At 37.7% G+C, this 14,229-nt stretch overlaps 1 protein-coding gene across 5 annotated transcripts in view; it reads left to right on the top strand.

The window, feature by feature from the left end:
- Window positions 1–14,229, top strand: part of ARID4B (AT-rich interaction domain 4B) — a 90,957-nt gene that overhangs the window by 72,718 nt on the left and 4,010 nt on the right. For all 5 annotated transcript variants that reach the window (XM_017817552.1, XM_017817555.1, XM_017817551.1 and 2 more), the window contains exons 18-22: window positions 5,004–5,088; window positions 5,912–6,104; window positions 7,598–8,809; window positions 10,680–10,790; window positions 13,470–13,685. In XM_017817552.1, the coding sequence (XP_017673041.1) occupies window positions 5,004–5,088; window positions 5,912–6,104; window positions 7,598–8,809; window positions 10,680–10,790; window positions 13,470–13,685 (1,817 nt within the window). The remainder of the gene's footprint in view (window positions 1–5,003; window positions 5,089–5,911; window positions 6,105–7,597; window positions 8,810–10,679; window positions 10,791–13,469; window positions 13,686–14,229) is intronic.

Below are 14,229 nucleotides of genomic sequence, written 5' to 3'. Positions count from 1 at the left end.
ATGAGCCTTCTTCAGCTTGGAGATCCCAGCACTCCCATTCTCAAAGGAGAAATCAAGATTCTGATTTTTTAATTCTGCATTTTAAACAAATACGCATACTGGTATCAGAGGCATTATTTCTGTGACTAGGATATGTTTGATAAGAAAAGCATTTTTAGTAAACTTACACTCATTTAAGAATTAAGGAACGTTGTTTGATCTTTCTGACAGCAGGACTTGCATTTATATTTTTATGTGGTGTTTTAAAAGAGCCCTCTGAAAGACTTTGGGGGAGCAGGACTATTCACTGAAAAATATATCAGCGATTGAGATTTAGCTATGGGACTGTGTGTGGACTCTGCTAAATGTGGCTAATTTTTTTTAAATCAAGTAAAATTACTTACAGTTTTGAATTTGACAGAGTGGATAAGCCTGAGCTTAAGGCATCATCAAAATACTTCAGTATTTTAGTATTGTGAAGACTAGTCTCACAAGATGTAATAGCTTGATTTAGCTTTTGGTCAGTCATAACCTGGAAAAATAACTGCCTTGCTTGGATAGGAAGCAATTCCTTCCTCTCCTTAATCATTGTAGCTTGCTTAGCAAGGACAAGTACTGTATGTACAGGTACAGGGATCTACCGAACTAGGATTTTCTAATCATCTAGGGCTTTTTTAATTCTGTCATTCTCCTACCCCTAAAAGGTTGACTTTCTTGTTTCCCCTTTTGGTCAGTATGCCATTTAATGACCCATTCTTTAAACCCTACAAGTTTGAGCCGAAATCCTAAATAGCTACTAATGTTTCTTATCACAATTTAATTTCAATATCAGTCTGAGATTCAGAATAATTGTGCGTGGGGGGCGAGGGAGCGTGTTCACACACCTTGGGGTACTTGGAACGGAATTTGGTAAACTTGATATTCATGTTTTTTTAGTTTTTGGAGGTTTTTAATGCTCTGGAACCAGAGACAACAACTGTGGAACTTTTTTTTTTTTTTTTTTAAGAGTAAATAGGAAGTGCAGAAGCTGTACAGCTTTACACTAAAGGATGTTGTTGTTAGCTCCTGAGATTCAAGGGATATGTGTCTCTGATAAATTGAAAGAATGGCAGTGTTCAGTGGAGCCTGACTTGTAGTGAAAGGGAACGGTAGAAATCTCTACCCCGAGAGACCTGCTTATGTTATCATGTGTTAACCAAAAAAAGCAGAGAAATACAGAGAAACTGTGTTTCTTCTAACAGGCCAGTAATGTTTTGAATTACATGTGCTCTGTGTGGAACTAAAACTTCTTTGGGGCCTACAGTGCCAGTTCCTTCTGTTGTAATTTTAATCTTCAGCTGCCAGTGCAAAAAAAAGTTCACTTTATAAGTGCTTGAGGTGAATTTCTTCTGCAGCACATTCCCAGTCATTAAAGGGTACATATTTAAAAAGCATTTAGATTGTTTAAAAACTGTGGGTCATTATGGTACAACATCACAAGGCTTGTTATTCTTGAGTGTTTCAACTGTTTAAAGCTAAGACTTACTATTTTCAACATTCCTTTCTTTCCTTCCTTCAGAAATCTGCATGTGAAAATGCTAATTTCTGTCTCAGTTAGCTGAACTGTTACTTCATATATGAATTTTATACTTAACTATCAACCACTGAATTTAATGTGTAGCAAAATTCCTGGTTCTGGAAAATAATGCATGTCATGGAGGAGGCAGGGGCAGAAGTATTTAAAAAAAAATAGTGAAATTAAACAAACCAGAATCTTAAACTAATATTCCAGTATTTGGGTGTCAGACTAACTCTTCTCCTTTCTTTGATCACAGCCAAATTAAATACTTGGTTCTTCCGTGTTAGCAGCTACTGAGAGTTTACTGGAACTTTTCAGTGAATTTGCCAAGAGTTGCTAGTTCCTTAAGGTCACTTGTCTTCCTGAGAAAGTGGTACCTTTGCTAGTATACATCTAGTCTGGAAAAGTATGCTTTTCTCCTTGTTTCCCCTCTAGTACTTCTGCGGAGGATTGACTGTGCAGTCTTTGAGAGTATGTTGTGATTATTTTAGCTTGCAAGTAGTACATATGGATGTAATAGAATCAGTACATACTCTGATGGAAAGGGCCAGTTATTTTTTCTGCTATACAGCTATTCATTTCATTTTAGCTTTTTTTCTTCCTTCCTGTTTAAACTCTGCTTTCCGGCAGACATTCATTTTAAGCAGTAGGGCAGAAAAGCTTCTCTCCTTACTGGCTCTTCTTTGTCTTCATTTTGGTAAGGCAAAAGGGATGTTCCTTATGAAGGCATTTCAGGTTTTCATATGAAACCTGATTAAAAAAAATTAGGTAAATAATAATTTTATTATTACATCCCTCCTCTTGGTTCTCAAAAAACTCTGTGCAAACTCTTTAAGAGCAGCTCCCCATCTTTTCTCCCTCGTCTCTGCACCCACCTGCTCACTTTAGGGTGGCGATGCAAGTAAATGTGAAAGACAGCATTGTAGTAAAACAACGCAGGTGTTCTGAAAGCACATACTTCTTGTAATGAGAGCTGAAGAGCTTTTGTCGTAATATTTTTGGGTTTATTTTGTTTTGTGAACAGACCGTCTAAAGCAAGATTATTGATGAAGTAAGTTTTCGTATTTTTAGCAGGTGCAATTCCATAAAGAAAGACTCTAGTCTGAGTCACACACCCCATTTAAATGCACCTTTCAGGGTGCCTCTGTGTCATGCAGTAGAGGAAAAAGTAATTTAGGATCATGTTGTCCGCTGTCGCTTGGGATGTATCCTTTTTGCAGGACCTGTTTCAGCCTGGGGTCTCATTGTCACAGGTTTAGGCAAACCATATGCATCTGATGTGTGAGTAGTGAAAGGAGCTGTGTGATGCAAAGGTGTGAAGTGTGGGCAGCTCGTTCCCTGGAGAAGATGTGAGATTTCTGTGACACTGAGCCTCTTCGCAGGGTCTGTCTGTTTCTTGTGCAGTCAGGTGTGAAGCAGGATATGCTCCGGCCAGGAACTGTGACTGTCACACAGAGTGTTTCAGTTTGTGCTCCTTGAGATGAGGGCTTGTGTGACCACTGCTTCTAATACGTAACATTTAAGGCCCTGTGGTATGTACAGATATTCTCTTCAGATTCTGCATGTTTCCTTTGCTTTTGGGTGCCCCCATGTCTATCAGCTGTCACCCCAAAAGGCACTGCAGTTACTCCGAATCACAGACAGTGTGGGCTGTGCACAGACTTTGCATGGGGGGAAGATTGTTTTCTTACTGGAAATGCATAGAATGAGTGAATACAAATTTTGTATTCCAAGATGGTTGAGGCAGAAAGGACACTGTCAGAATCATCACTTTTCACCGTGTTTGTCAAGTCCTAGTGCTGTTTTCCTGTGAGCGTTTAGACCTAATAAAATAGTCTTACCTGTCTGTGGGTCACAAAGTCCATTTGGCAGTCACTTAGCAGTATTCCTTGTGGAAAGCATGTCTTTGACTTGAAGAAAGATTGCTTCACATAGAGTTTCCTACAGTCTCATAGAATATGGGATTTTTCCATATTGGGAAACTTTGCAGAGTTATATTCCAGTTTTGGAGAGAAACTATTTACTGACCTTTCTCCTGGTAATGACAATATAATAGTACAATGACAGTGGTATCTGCAGCAGTATAGGCAATCTTGGTATGTCACAGTCTGCATGGTCTGCTGCAAGATTTTGTGATTTTTATGTCACAGAGAAGGGAAAAAAAAGCCAAACAAATTGTTTTGGAAAGCTGTTTTTAACAGATGACTGCTACTTCATTTTTCACTGTATTATTATGGGAAATTTAAGTTAATAAAATACATTATTGAGCTTCTGAAATACTTTGCATAAATCTTAACTTAGCATATACATGAAAGCAAGTTGGAAACAGGCATGTTTTTCTCTATATGTTTTTAATTTATGTGTCACCGTTGTGGATATAATTGGTAGCGTTGCAAAGAAGCTGAATTGGGGCTGTGTCAGTAGTCGTATATATAAAAATGGTGGAAAGTCAGCATGGTCATGAGTGCATTGTGCTTGACTCCATCTTGTACTAGTTGTCTAGGGGTGTGTGGTTTGGGTTTTTAGGTCTTTAGTGGTGGTGGGTTTTTTGAAGTTGTTTTTTTCCCCCTCTATTCTCATGTTTATCTAGAGGGGCCAGAATTTGTTTGTATGTTAATACATAGTATTTTTTAACAGACCTATTTCTTATGCAGATGGTTCTTGAATTCACAGTTCTAGTAAAACAGCTGATTATAATTGGGAGAAAAAAATTTATTTAATTGATTCTTGAGTTTTTTAAGAAGTACACAATGAATCTGGCAAGTACAGTACCATAGTTACAGTATATTCTTACTAAGAATGTACTTCTTTAGTCCTGGATCTGTATTTGACAGGGTTAGTCTTAGATAGTAAGATGCCTGTTGTTAATATCTTGACTCTATTTAGTATGTTTCTGTCTTGTATCATTCTGATACAAAATGGAAATATTTAACTGAAAAGGAATTGAAAAGTGTTACTGTGGAGTCAGTGACTCAAAAGTTAGTGTCTCCAAAGGGTTAGTCACTCCAAATATCACTTTGCAGACACGCGGGATCAAAAGAGTTTATTAACTGGTCACATTTTATGCAGTTGTAAGAACTTATTGTTAAGGTTTTACAGTGTGTGTGTACATATATATATATATATATAAAAATATAAATATATATGAAGGGATACCTCTTGGAGGTCCATAAAGATTTGTCATTCAGGTAGTTTGTTTTACCTTTATACATGGATTTCCTGTTGTTTAGTGCAGACTGGCAAAATAGCAGATTTTGCAGTTACTCTTCAGTGTAAAAAAAACTTCAATCCTCTGAACCTTAGCTGAAACTTCACAGATTTGAAAAGTACGCAAGTTACTTGATTCAAATTCCAGTTCTGTTTATATGTTCCTACTAATTCTCTTTTTCGTTGATTAAATTTCTCATATGATGTCGTGATTATCTGCTTAAAATCATAAATGTGTACAATTTCTTTTTGTGTTTAGGTATGATGAATGGATAAAGGCAGACAAGATAGTGAGGCCAGCTGATAAAAATGTACCAAAAATTAAGCATCGAAAGAAAATAAAGGTAGTTTTTCTCCCTTTTCTCCCTGGTTCCCCCCAACTTTGGTTTGATACATACTTCAGTAATCCTCACCTCCCTTCCTGACCTTTAGATTGGCCTACAAATGCTTGACAGGGAAAGCAACTTCGTAGGCTTCTAAAAACAGATACTGTTTTTGTGAAGGTTTTGGTTTTGCTCTTTCGGGTGGGGAAGCTTCTCTTTCCTTCTTTCCTGTATTTTTTAATGAAATGTACTGTATGCATTTACAGAAAACAAATGAGAAGGATCCAAATTTTTATCAGTGTTGGGAGCCAGCTCAGGGGGTGAAATTTCTGAGCTCCCTGATTCTGGAGAGCAAACCTATGACTAGTCTATGTGCATGGGACTTTATAATTTTATTGCCAAGCATTTCTTCCAAAATTCATTCTTTTACAACTGATATTTAGGCTTAGGTGTTGATATATTCCTTGGACTGTGAGCTGCAAGGAAGCTTTTCCTTCTGCCACAGATACTGGCACTCTTCCTACCCCCTGCCCAGCACCTTCAGAACCTGACAGCTGCCCTGCCACTGCTGAGCCTGGCATCCTGCGGTGCCATTGCTCCTTAGAGCACTGGCTGTGTTTGCTTTCCAGTTTGTTTTAGTATTGGCAAAGTCCCTGTCTTCAGTAGAAAGGTCTTGGCATGGAACACAGAAAGGTATTCGTAATCTTTCAAACAAAGAGGAGAGCTTTTCTTCACAGGTTGAATGTTAAAGATAACTGTAAATATTGTGTAATTGTAATCTTTGTTAAGATGTGCAGTCAAATGAAACGTTTGTTATTTTTTTAAAATTTTTTCTTTCGCCTAGAACAAAACTGACAGAGAGAAGGAAGAGAAGTATTCTCCTAAACCCTCTAAATTGCGACGTTTGTCAAAACCCCCCTTTCACACCAGCACATCACCAGAGATTGGGTCCAAACTTGACAGCACTGAAGCCAAAAATACTGAACAAGCTCCAGTTAAATCAATAGAAATTACTTCTGTGATTAATGGGCTACAAGGTATTGTACTATAAAGTTTTCTAATTCTGTAAATGGCCTTTAAACAGGAGTAAATGTCAGTGTAGAACAACTGATGCAACTGAACACTTTGCCAGTGTTTGTCTGGCTAATTATAACATTATCTTCAGAAATAACCCTCGGACAAAAGCAATGTTGGCAGTTTCTGAAAACAGGTAGTGTGGATTCAGTGTGTCAGCAGTCAGTTACATTCTATGTGTTGCCATCCTCTTTTTGTTTGATATAGAGCAAAGAATTTTTGCTTCCTATGTAATGTGTAAATTTTCAATTTTTGATTTATCTAACTTTTAGGACCCATTATTTTTAATTTCTTTTTTTGCCTTGAAAAACAGAACTAATAAAGCTAGGTTTCACATCAGCTTGTCTGTCGTTGCTAACACTGTTTTCCCCTTCCCACACATTTACAGCAGCATTATAATAACTGGTTGCTTCTCTTTATCCTTAGTTTAGAGTTGCTTCTCTTTATCCTTTAGCCTTCAGAGAAAGAAATCATATGGTGTAGGTAGTTTGGGTTACCACAAATTTTTGTGGGAATTATATGAATTTAATAATCTTTCAGAGTTATTTGAACTTGGCTGACACTGGCCACTGGGTTCCAAAATTGTAGGTGGAATAACAGTCAACATAATCTATGAAGCTTCATTTCCTTAGGAAATGAGAAACAAAAAAAGCAATTAGTGGTGACACTATTATTAGTGCTATAATTAATCTGTAATTAACTTTACAAATCAAGGAGTTATATGTATATATATATTTGAGCCAATTCCCGTATTTCTCCTTGTATTCATACCTTTTCCCATTGAATGGGATTGCTGATGATTCCTTCTCCATTGTATTTTTGTTCTTCTTTTCTCAGTTTCTTTATTGCTGACCCTGAATGTTCTTGCTGTTGTGTTACACTCTTGTTGTCCATTTGTTTCTCTAAGTACCGTCCATTATTGCTTTCACTTCCTTTTTCCAGCCTTGTCATCAGGTTGGTTTGTTAGAGAGTATCCAATGTGTGTGTTGTTATTCTGTCCTTTAGACTGTGGATTTTCCAGGGAAAATGATGTCTCTGTTCTAGGCTTTGGAAAAAAGGCAGATAATGGTAGTATTTGTAACCTGTAAGAAATATGTAAGCACATCTTTCAGTTCCTGGTTTGGGTAATTATGCAGAAGTTGGTATTTTATGGATTGATGCACTCCATGCTTTCTCCACCTCTTCAGAAATTCCTGGAGATGTACTGTATAATACAGAATCTTCCTAGTTTCTAATCTAGGCATTATACCTTAAGTTTTTGAACTCTTCAGGAGGTACCATTTAAGCAATACACTGCTAAAGATTACTATAGCATGTCTTCATATCTGTAGAGTTTTCTTCAGTTGGATTTTTTTTTTTTTTTGGTAATAATTCTTTGTAACCAGAATCAAGACAAACTTTTCTTGTTTTGTTTTTCTTTTTCTTTTTTTTTTATTTTGGATTTACTTTCAATTAGCTTCTGAAAGTTCTGATGATAGCGAGCAAGAAGATGACCAAAGTGCCCCGAATGTACATGCTGATGGCAAAGAGGAATCTCAGCCTGAAGCTGTAAGCCAAGATAAAAACGAACTCCGTCTAAAAGAAGAACAGAGCAGTTCATCCCTCCCAGAAGAAACTAAAGCTCTTACAGATGCAGGAGTGCCCAAGTCAGTATCCAAGTCTCCTGAAAGACTGAGAAAAGAGATTGAAGAGTTATCTGAAGACAGTGACTCCGATGGAGAAGATGAAGCTACAAAGAAGAGAAAGGATGTAAAAAAGGAGATAGTGGATAAAACAGCAAAACCACAAGTGAAACGTGGTAAACGAAGACACTGTGTTGCAGAGGAATCTTTGAAGACAGTGTCACCTAATAGAAAGGATGAGAAGTCCAAAAACAAAGACTCCCTTAGTTTAGAAAACAGCAGTAACAGCTCCTCAGATGAAGATGAGGAAGACAAATCTAAACTGAAAATCACTCCAACGAAAAAGTACAATGGACTAGAGGAGAAAAGGAAGTCTTTACGGACAAGTACTTTCTATTCCGGATTTTCTGAAGTGGGAGAGAAAAGAATAAAGCTTCTAAATAACTCTGATGAAAGACTTCAGAACACCAGAGCAAAGGATCGAAAAGATGTCTGGTCAAGTATTCAAGGGCAATGGCCGAAGAAAACACTGAAGGAACTGTTTTCAGACTCTGACACTGAGGCTGCCGCCTCCCCTCCACATGCTGCTCCCGAGGATGCTGCAGCAGAGGAGCAGCTTCAGACTCTTGCAGAAGAAGGTATTTCTTTGCCTAGCTGTGAACTTGAAAAATCTTTGCCGGCTAGTGCGGATGTGAAACCTGTTGAGGAGAAACCGACTGAAGTGGGTGAGAAGAAAGTTGAATTTCCAAGCAGTGGCAGCAATTCAGTGCTAAATACTCCTCCTACAACTCCTGAGTCGCCTTCCTCTGTAACTGTAACGGAGTCCAGTAGACATCAGTCCAGTGTCACTGTCTCTGAGACGCTGCCACCAAATCAAGAAGAGATACGAAGCATCAAAAGTGAAACAGATAGCACAATAGAGGTGGACAGTGTGGCAGGGGAACTGCAAGACCTCCAGTCTGAGGGAAATATTTCTCCAACAGGTTTTGATGCCAGCGTCAGCTCCAGTAGTAGTAATCAACCAGAGCCAGAGCATGCTGAAAAAGGTAAAGGAAAGGGTAAACAGAGCATTTTTAGCATTGCTAATGTGTTTTCATTCTGTTGTGGTTATGCTGCAGGGAAGTTAGTTGTTGGAAGAAGTAGTAGCCTGCTGTCCATTTCAAATGTGTGGAAATAACTTAATGATTTAGTGAATAAATATGATCTGCCAAGAAGTTTATTGGCCTTCCATTAAAAAGAAAATGGTGATGGTGTCAGTGAGGGATAAAGTATGTAAGAATTAAGTTTTTACTAGACATGGCAAGAAAAGCCCAGAGCAAACAGTAATAGCTTGTGTAAGGCCTATTTATTGTAGCAAGGTGGAAGTATTTTAAACACCCTCCACAGAAGTAGAAGAAGAAGATTCTTGCATAAAATTTGATTCTCTGTAAGGTGTGTATTTGGGGGTAGAAAGCCCTCTTGTTGCTAGGCTGCTTAGGCAGCCATTTCAAACTTGTATTTTTTTAGAATATTAACTTCATAAGATTCAAGCCAAGCTGATAACAATCATTGACCTTTTTAGCTATGTTTCACTATCAGATGTGATTTTGCAGATTGAAGTTCCTATCTTGAAACCACTAGAGAAAAGGGGATAATAAACATGACCAACACTTGTGCACATGATATCAGTGTAGTGCTGCCTGTTGGCAAGATCCAAAAGCTTTTTTTCTGAAAGTAGCTGGCTCTTTTGCGGTTCATGAAAAGTACAGCTACTTTCACTGTGTTGTATTGCCTAAAAATTATGAACATAAAGGAAGAAAAATGCATTTTGGCTATAATCCTGAGATAAAAGTGGTTTCTTCATCTCAGTAGATTTCAGTTAACCGTTAACTAATTTTGCTCAGAATGCCCTTAAGCGATGTGATCTTCAGCATTCTGTTGGAAATGTTCTTCTGAAAATATGCAACAGAATGTGTTTCCTTAAACAAAGGAGAGAGTTTGGAAGAGATGAATGTGTAGCCCTCAGTAAATACACCTGTATTGCTTTGTTAATTATAGCTGCATAGGTTTAGAACTTAATTTGTTTGCTTTTTTATATGAAAGCAATTTATTGCCACTTAAAAGAAGTTTTACACTATTGTACAAGATTACTTTTACATGCCTTAGACTTCAACTTCCTCTCTGATTTCGTCAGCATGTTGCCTGCTTCAGAAAATTGGGTTCCTTAATTTAAATCGTTTTATTATAGGGGTCATTTTTAATCTGTAGGTCACATGGCTGGGAAACATTTGAACAACACCTAAAACACTCTCTTTTAGCATGTGTACTAGAATTCTTTTATCTTCCTTTTCTACTTTTTCCCCTTGTAGTCACAAATACCAGTAGACTTTTTCCCTTGTTTTTTTTGTTTGCCTTCCTTTTTTTGTGGATTTTTTTTTTAACATTATCTAAGATTTTAATACTTTCAATTAACGTAACTGCTGATCACAAGTGATGGCTTCAGTTTTTTTCTCACAGCTTCCAAGTACAACAAACTTTTAAAAACATTTTTCAGTTCCAGTAGGTCTTGATAACTTTTCTAGTAAATGTATTCCTTTTTAATTTACAGTATTCAAAAAATAATAAATCCACATGGTTCAAGAGAAATTCTGGTGATGTATGCGGGAAAGTTATCTGTAATCATCTTACCTGGGCACTCTATATGAAAAAACTTTGCCTTCCATTTTCTTTCACCTGCTCTTGCAGCTCTTATACAGCTCAGTATAAGTACAAAACTGAGCTGTATTAAGGATAGGCAGGAACACTTGCATTGTTGTCTACAGACTTAAGTTCTGAAGTATTTTTGGCGGGGGAGGGAGTGAGACTGAGAAAAACACACAGAAGTGCAAGCATTTATTTACTTTCGATTTCTTCTTTTTTTTCTTTTCCCAATTATAGTCTGTACAGGCCAAAAAAGACTTAAAGATGCTCAGGGAGGAGGCAGCTCCTCAAAAAAGCAGAAAAGAAGCCACAAAACATCTGTGAACAGCAAAAAGAAAAGTAAAACTAGTAAGTACAGCGGCTTAGTGTGAAATGAAATGTGTGAAAGTACCGTGTCATCTCTTCGGATGATTGTAGGAGATAAAGTCTGGAAATAAAAAATGTAGTAGGACAAAATGTTCTCATCAGGGAATTCTTAATACTGTTTAAATGAAGAAACTGCTCTACCTGAATGTCAAAGTGGTTTTAAATGTCTTGTACTACTTCTGGGCCTATTTCTAAGAGGTCCTTAATATTGTGTAATTCAGGAAGACTAAGAAGAGAGAGTATTTCACACATGGTGGAATTGGGACAGGTGATAACTGTACCGTGATAACTGCCTGTTTTAGAGGACGTGCAGGAAATTATAGTCTCTGTTTTCTGCAAGATGAATTTTTAGAGGTTCATATCTCTACCCTCTAGCAAATATGAGAATAATTCCAGAAGAATATAGACTCTTGTTTTCTTCCTGTACAGTAAATAGTGTAGCTTTTGCAGTTTTTTGTAGTTGTAGAAGCTAATTGGAATAGAAACCACAGTACTGGGAAGCTTAATAAAAGCAGAGGTGTATTAGGGGTCATACGCACATGTGTTTGGGAGACAACAAGATCAATTACTGCTTCATTTCACTGTTAATAAAGAATACCAGGAAACAGTCAACTAGAGAGTGGAGTCAGGAGGATAACTGAAAAAATGCAGTTAAAGGAAGGATCCAAAGCATACACTATGCCTTTTTTCCCCCTCTCTCCCCCACCTCCCTTCCTTCCCTCCCTGTTTTATTTCTTTTAACAGCTTTTACTAAAAGTTTGTACTTTCTGGTCTGGTATTTGCTTTCACCCCACCTTTCCTTCATGTTTATTGATCTCCTCTTCATATTTTCGTACTCTTTTTAATTCTATTTCTCTAATCTCTTCCATTATCCTTATTCCTCCCCTCACCCCAGGAATTAAAGTAACAAAACAAACTGAATTTGCAGAACTAAAGCACCATTTTTAGCCTTGCCATTATTCCCTTGGATTTGGTGAATTTACCCCTTTCTCTCAACCTATGTTTCCATCAGGATGCAAACACTTCAAATCTAGAATTGTTTTTTGTACCACATAGTCCTTGGTGTGTATGTGATGTTTTTGTTAGACTTCAGGCACTGCTGAATGTGATAAGGAAAATAAATAGATAAAATATGGAGTTAGCTGTAAGCAAAAAAAATTCTTTTGCCAAAATTCAGGTATACCTCTTAAACCTGCTTTTGTGGCAGCTTCAGCTCTTGCCTTTGTGTTAAGCCAGCCAACACCAGCAACTCTGCAGCCGGCTGAGTTCCTTCATGCTACAGGTATCTTGATATTCAGTTTCTCCTCCGTAGATCACCAAAGCATGAAGGCCAGGACCAAAAGAAACTTTCAGGTCTCATTTTGTCAACACCCAGGGCAGGTACAACTGAGGCATACGTTTTTCTTCATAAATTAGAGTTCAACATGGTTTTAAAAACAACTCTAATGATGGAGAATCTGAAGATTTCCTAGTCATTTTATTCCACTGCTTCACTAGACTTGTGTTGAATTAGTCTCTTGCCCCTGCTTTCACCCCAGTTTTATTTTAGTAACGCTAAAAATAATCATCCTTTCAATTGTTACTCATAAATCTTGTCTTTTAGACAGATTACCTTGTTACTGTCCTTTGGGCAGTTTGATTAGAAAACTGTTCAGTTCAGCCTGTTGCTTTATAGTTAGTTTTCTCCACTTGATGTTGAAAAAGTTATTCTGTTTTGGGTCAGCTATTTTCCCAAAATTAAAAAATTTTGTCATCATATCTGAGGAATTTGTAGATTATGTCACACACATTCAGATTATTGATAGTCATTTTAGTAGAGAAAAAATAGGGTGCCATATGATGAAGAAAAGACCGATTGTTTACTCTCGTTTCTGCTACACATGTCCTAAAAATACAGTCAAAGGCTTATCTGTAATTGTTTGTTCAAAAATGAGATAGAAATTAATATATATATTGAGTGCTGTGTTAGAAATTGATATTAAAAAATGTAAACAGGAGACGGGACGTAACAGTCAAACTTGCGAACTCTTAGAAAAAGTGCAGCCCCATAAGCAGACAGATGTGGTTCATTTTGGCACAAGGCTGACGCATTGGACTGCCTCTTTGCCTTATTTTCTAATATAGGCAATTTATTTATGGCTGTGATTCTAGAGCAACAAGTGTGATGCTGTCATGAACCATTCAGAGAGTAGAGTGCACCTTCCCTCTGGGGACCTTGAGCAGTTGTGTTGTATTCGAGAGTCTCCTTACAAGAAGCGTGTCCTGACCCCCCCCTTATATTTTTGCACACACACTTTCAGCAAAATCCTTGCCAGTCTTTAGGATGGATTGTGGTGCCAGAGTCTGGCATTTCTAACCACCCTCTAGGTCTGTAGGATCGTGGTTCCCATAGGTCCACAGAACAGGGTGGTGTTTCCAGTGCAAGGTTTCTCTTTCACAATTTGCAACAATCGGAGGCCCCGTTATATACCTGGTTTGTGGTTCTATACTTGATGCAGAGAGCTGTGTGCCAAGCTGCTATACCAGGATGAGTTCTGTCATTTTAGAGTTATAGGATTTGGGTCAAATAAACTCCCATTACATGAAAATCGGTGCAGGAATAGCTTCTGATAAGCATTCATTTGGGCTTTGTTTTGTAACAAGGTCTTCTTGTTTCTTCAGCAAACAGCAGTGACAGTGACGAACTATCTGCTGGTGAAAGTGTGTCCAAGTCTCAGTCAGCAAAATCAGTTTCTACTGGCATGAAGTCTCACCAAACCAAATCACTCACAAGAACACAATCTCCAGGAAAATGTGGGAAAAATGGAGAGAAGGAGTCTGATCTCAAAGAACAGAATAATCGTTTGCCCAAAGTTTACAAATGGAGTTTTCAAATGTGTAAGTATTTTCTTGAAAACACACCTAGTGGCATCTTGTGGTATAGTATAAAAAGGCTTTTTTTATTTTCTGTATTTTGGCTTTTTTTTTTTTTCATCCTGAGTTTGCTTAATTTTGTGATAAATCTTCATTTCTCTTTTTTGCAAATGTAGCACAGGGAACCACCTATATCACAGTCTTCCAGGACTGTTTTTAGATATGGCTCCTGAGCTGACTTGAGGTTCTTGCTGTCCTCTGCATACCTGCCATTCTGGGATGAGTGTTATCTACTCTGTGTGCTTCTTCCCTTGATATTTTCTTGCTGTTTTACTCCTCATTCTCTAGCGTTCAGACACTTAGGTGATTGATTTGTAACTTTTTCCCCTTCCGTTCTCTCTCAATGACCCAGAACATGTTTACTATTTCTAGTATTAAGAGCTTTCGTGGTGTTTGTTTCAGTCAAGCTACAGGTGCAGCTAGGGGTGAGCTAGGTGTAGCTGGAAGTGAGCAGTGTGGAAAGGATCATGCATTTGCTTATCTGAAAAAGAGATCAATGGCTTATTAA

The sequence above is a fragment of the Lepidothrix coronata genome, unplaced genomic scaffold (assembly GCF_001604755.1).
Source record: "Lepidothrix coronata isolate B3197 unplaced genomic scaffold, Lepidothrix_coronata-1.0 Scaffold61, whole genome shotgun sequence".
Classification (NCBI taxonomy): Eukaryota; Metazoa; Chordata; class Aves; order Passeriformes; family Pipridae; genus Lepidothrix; species Lepidothrix coronata.
The sequence above is the reverse complement of the archived record's forward strand: the minus strand, read 5'-3'. Positions and strand labels throughout refer to the sequence as shown.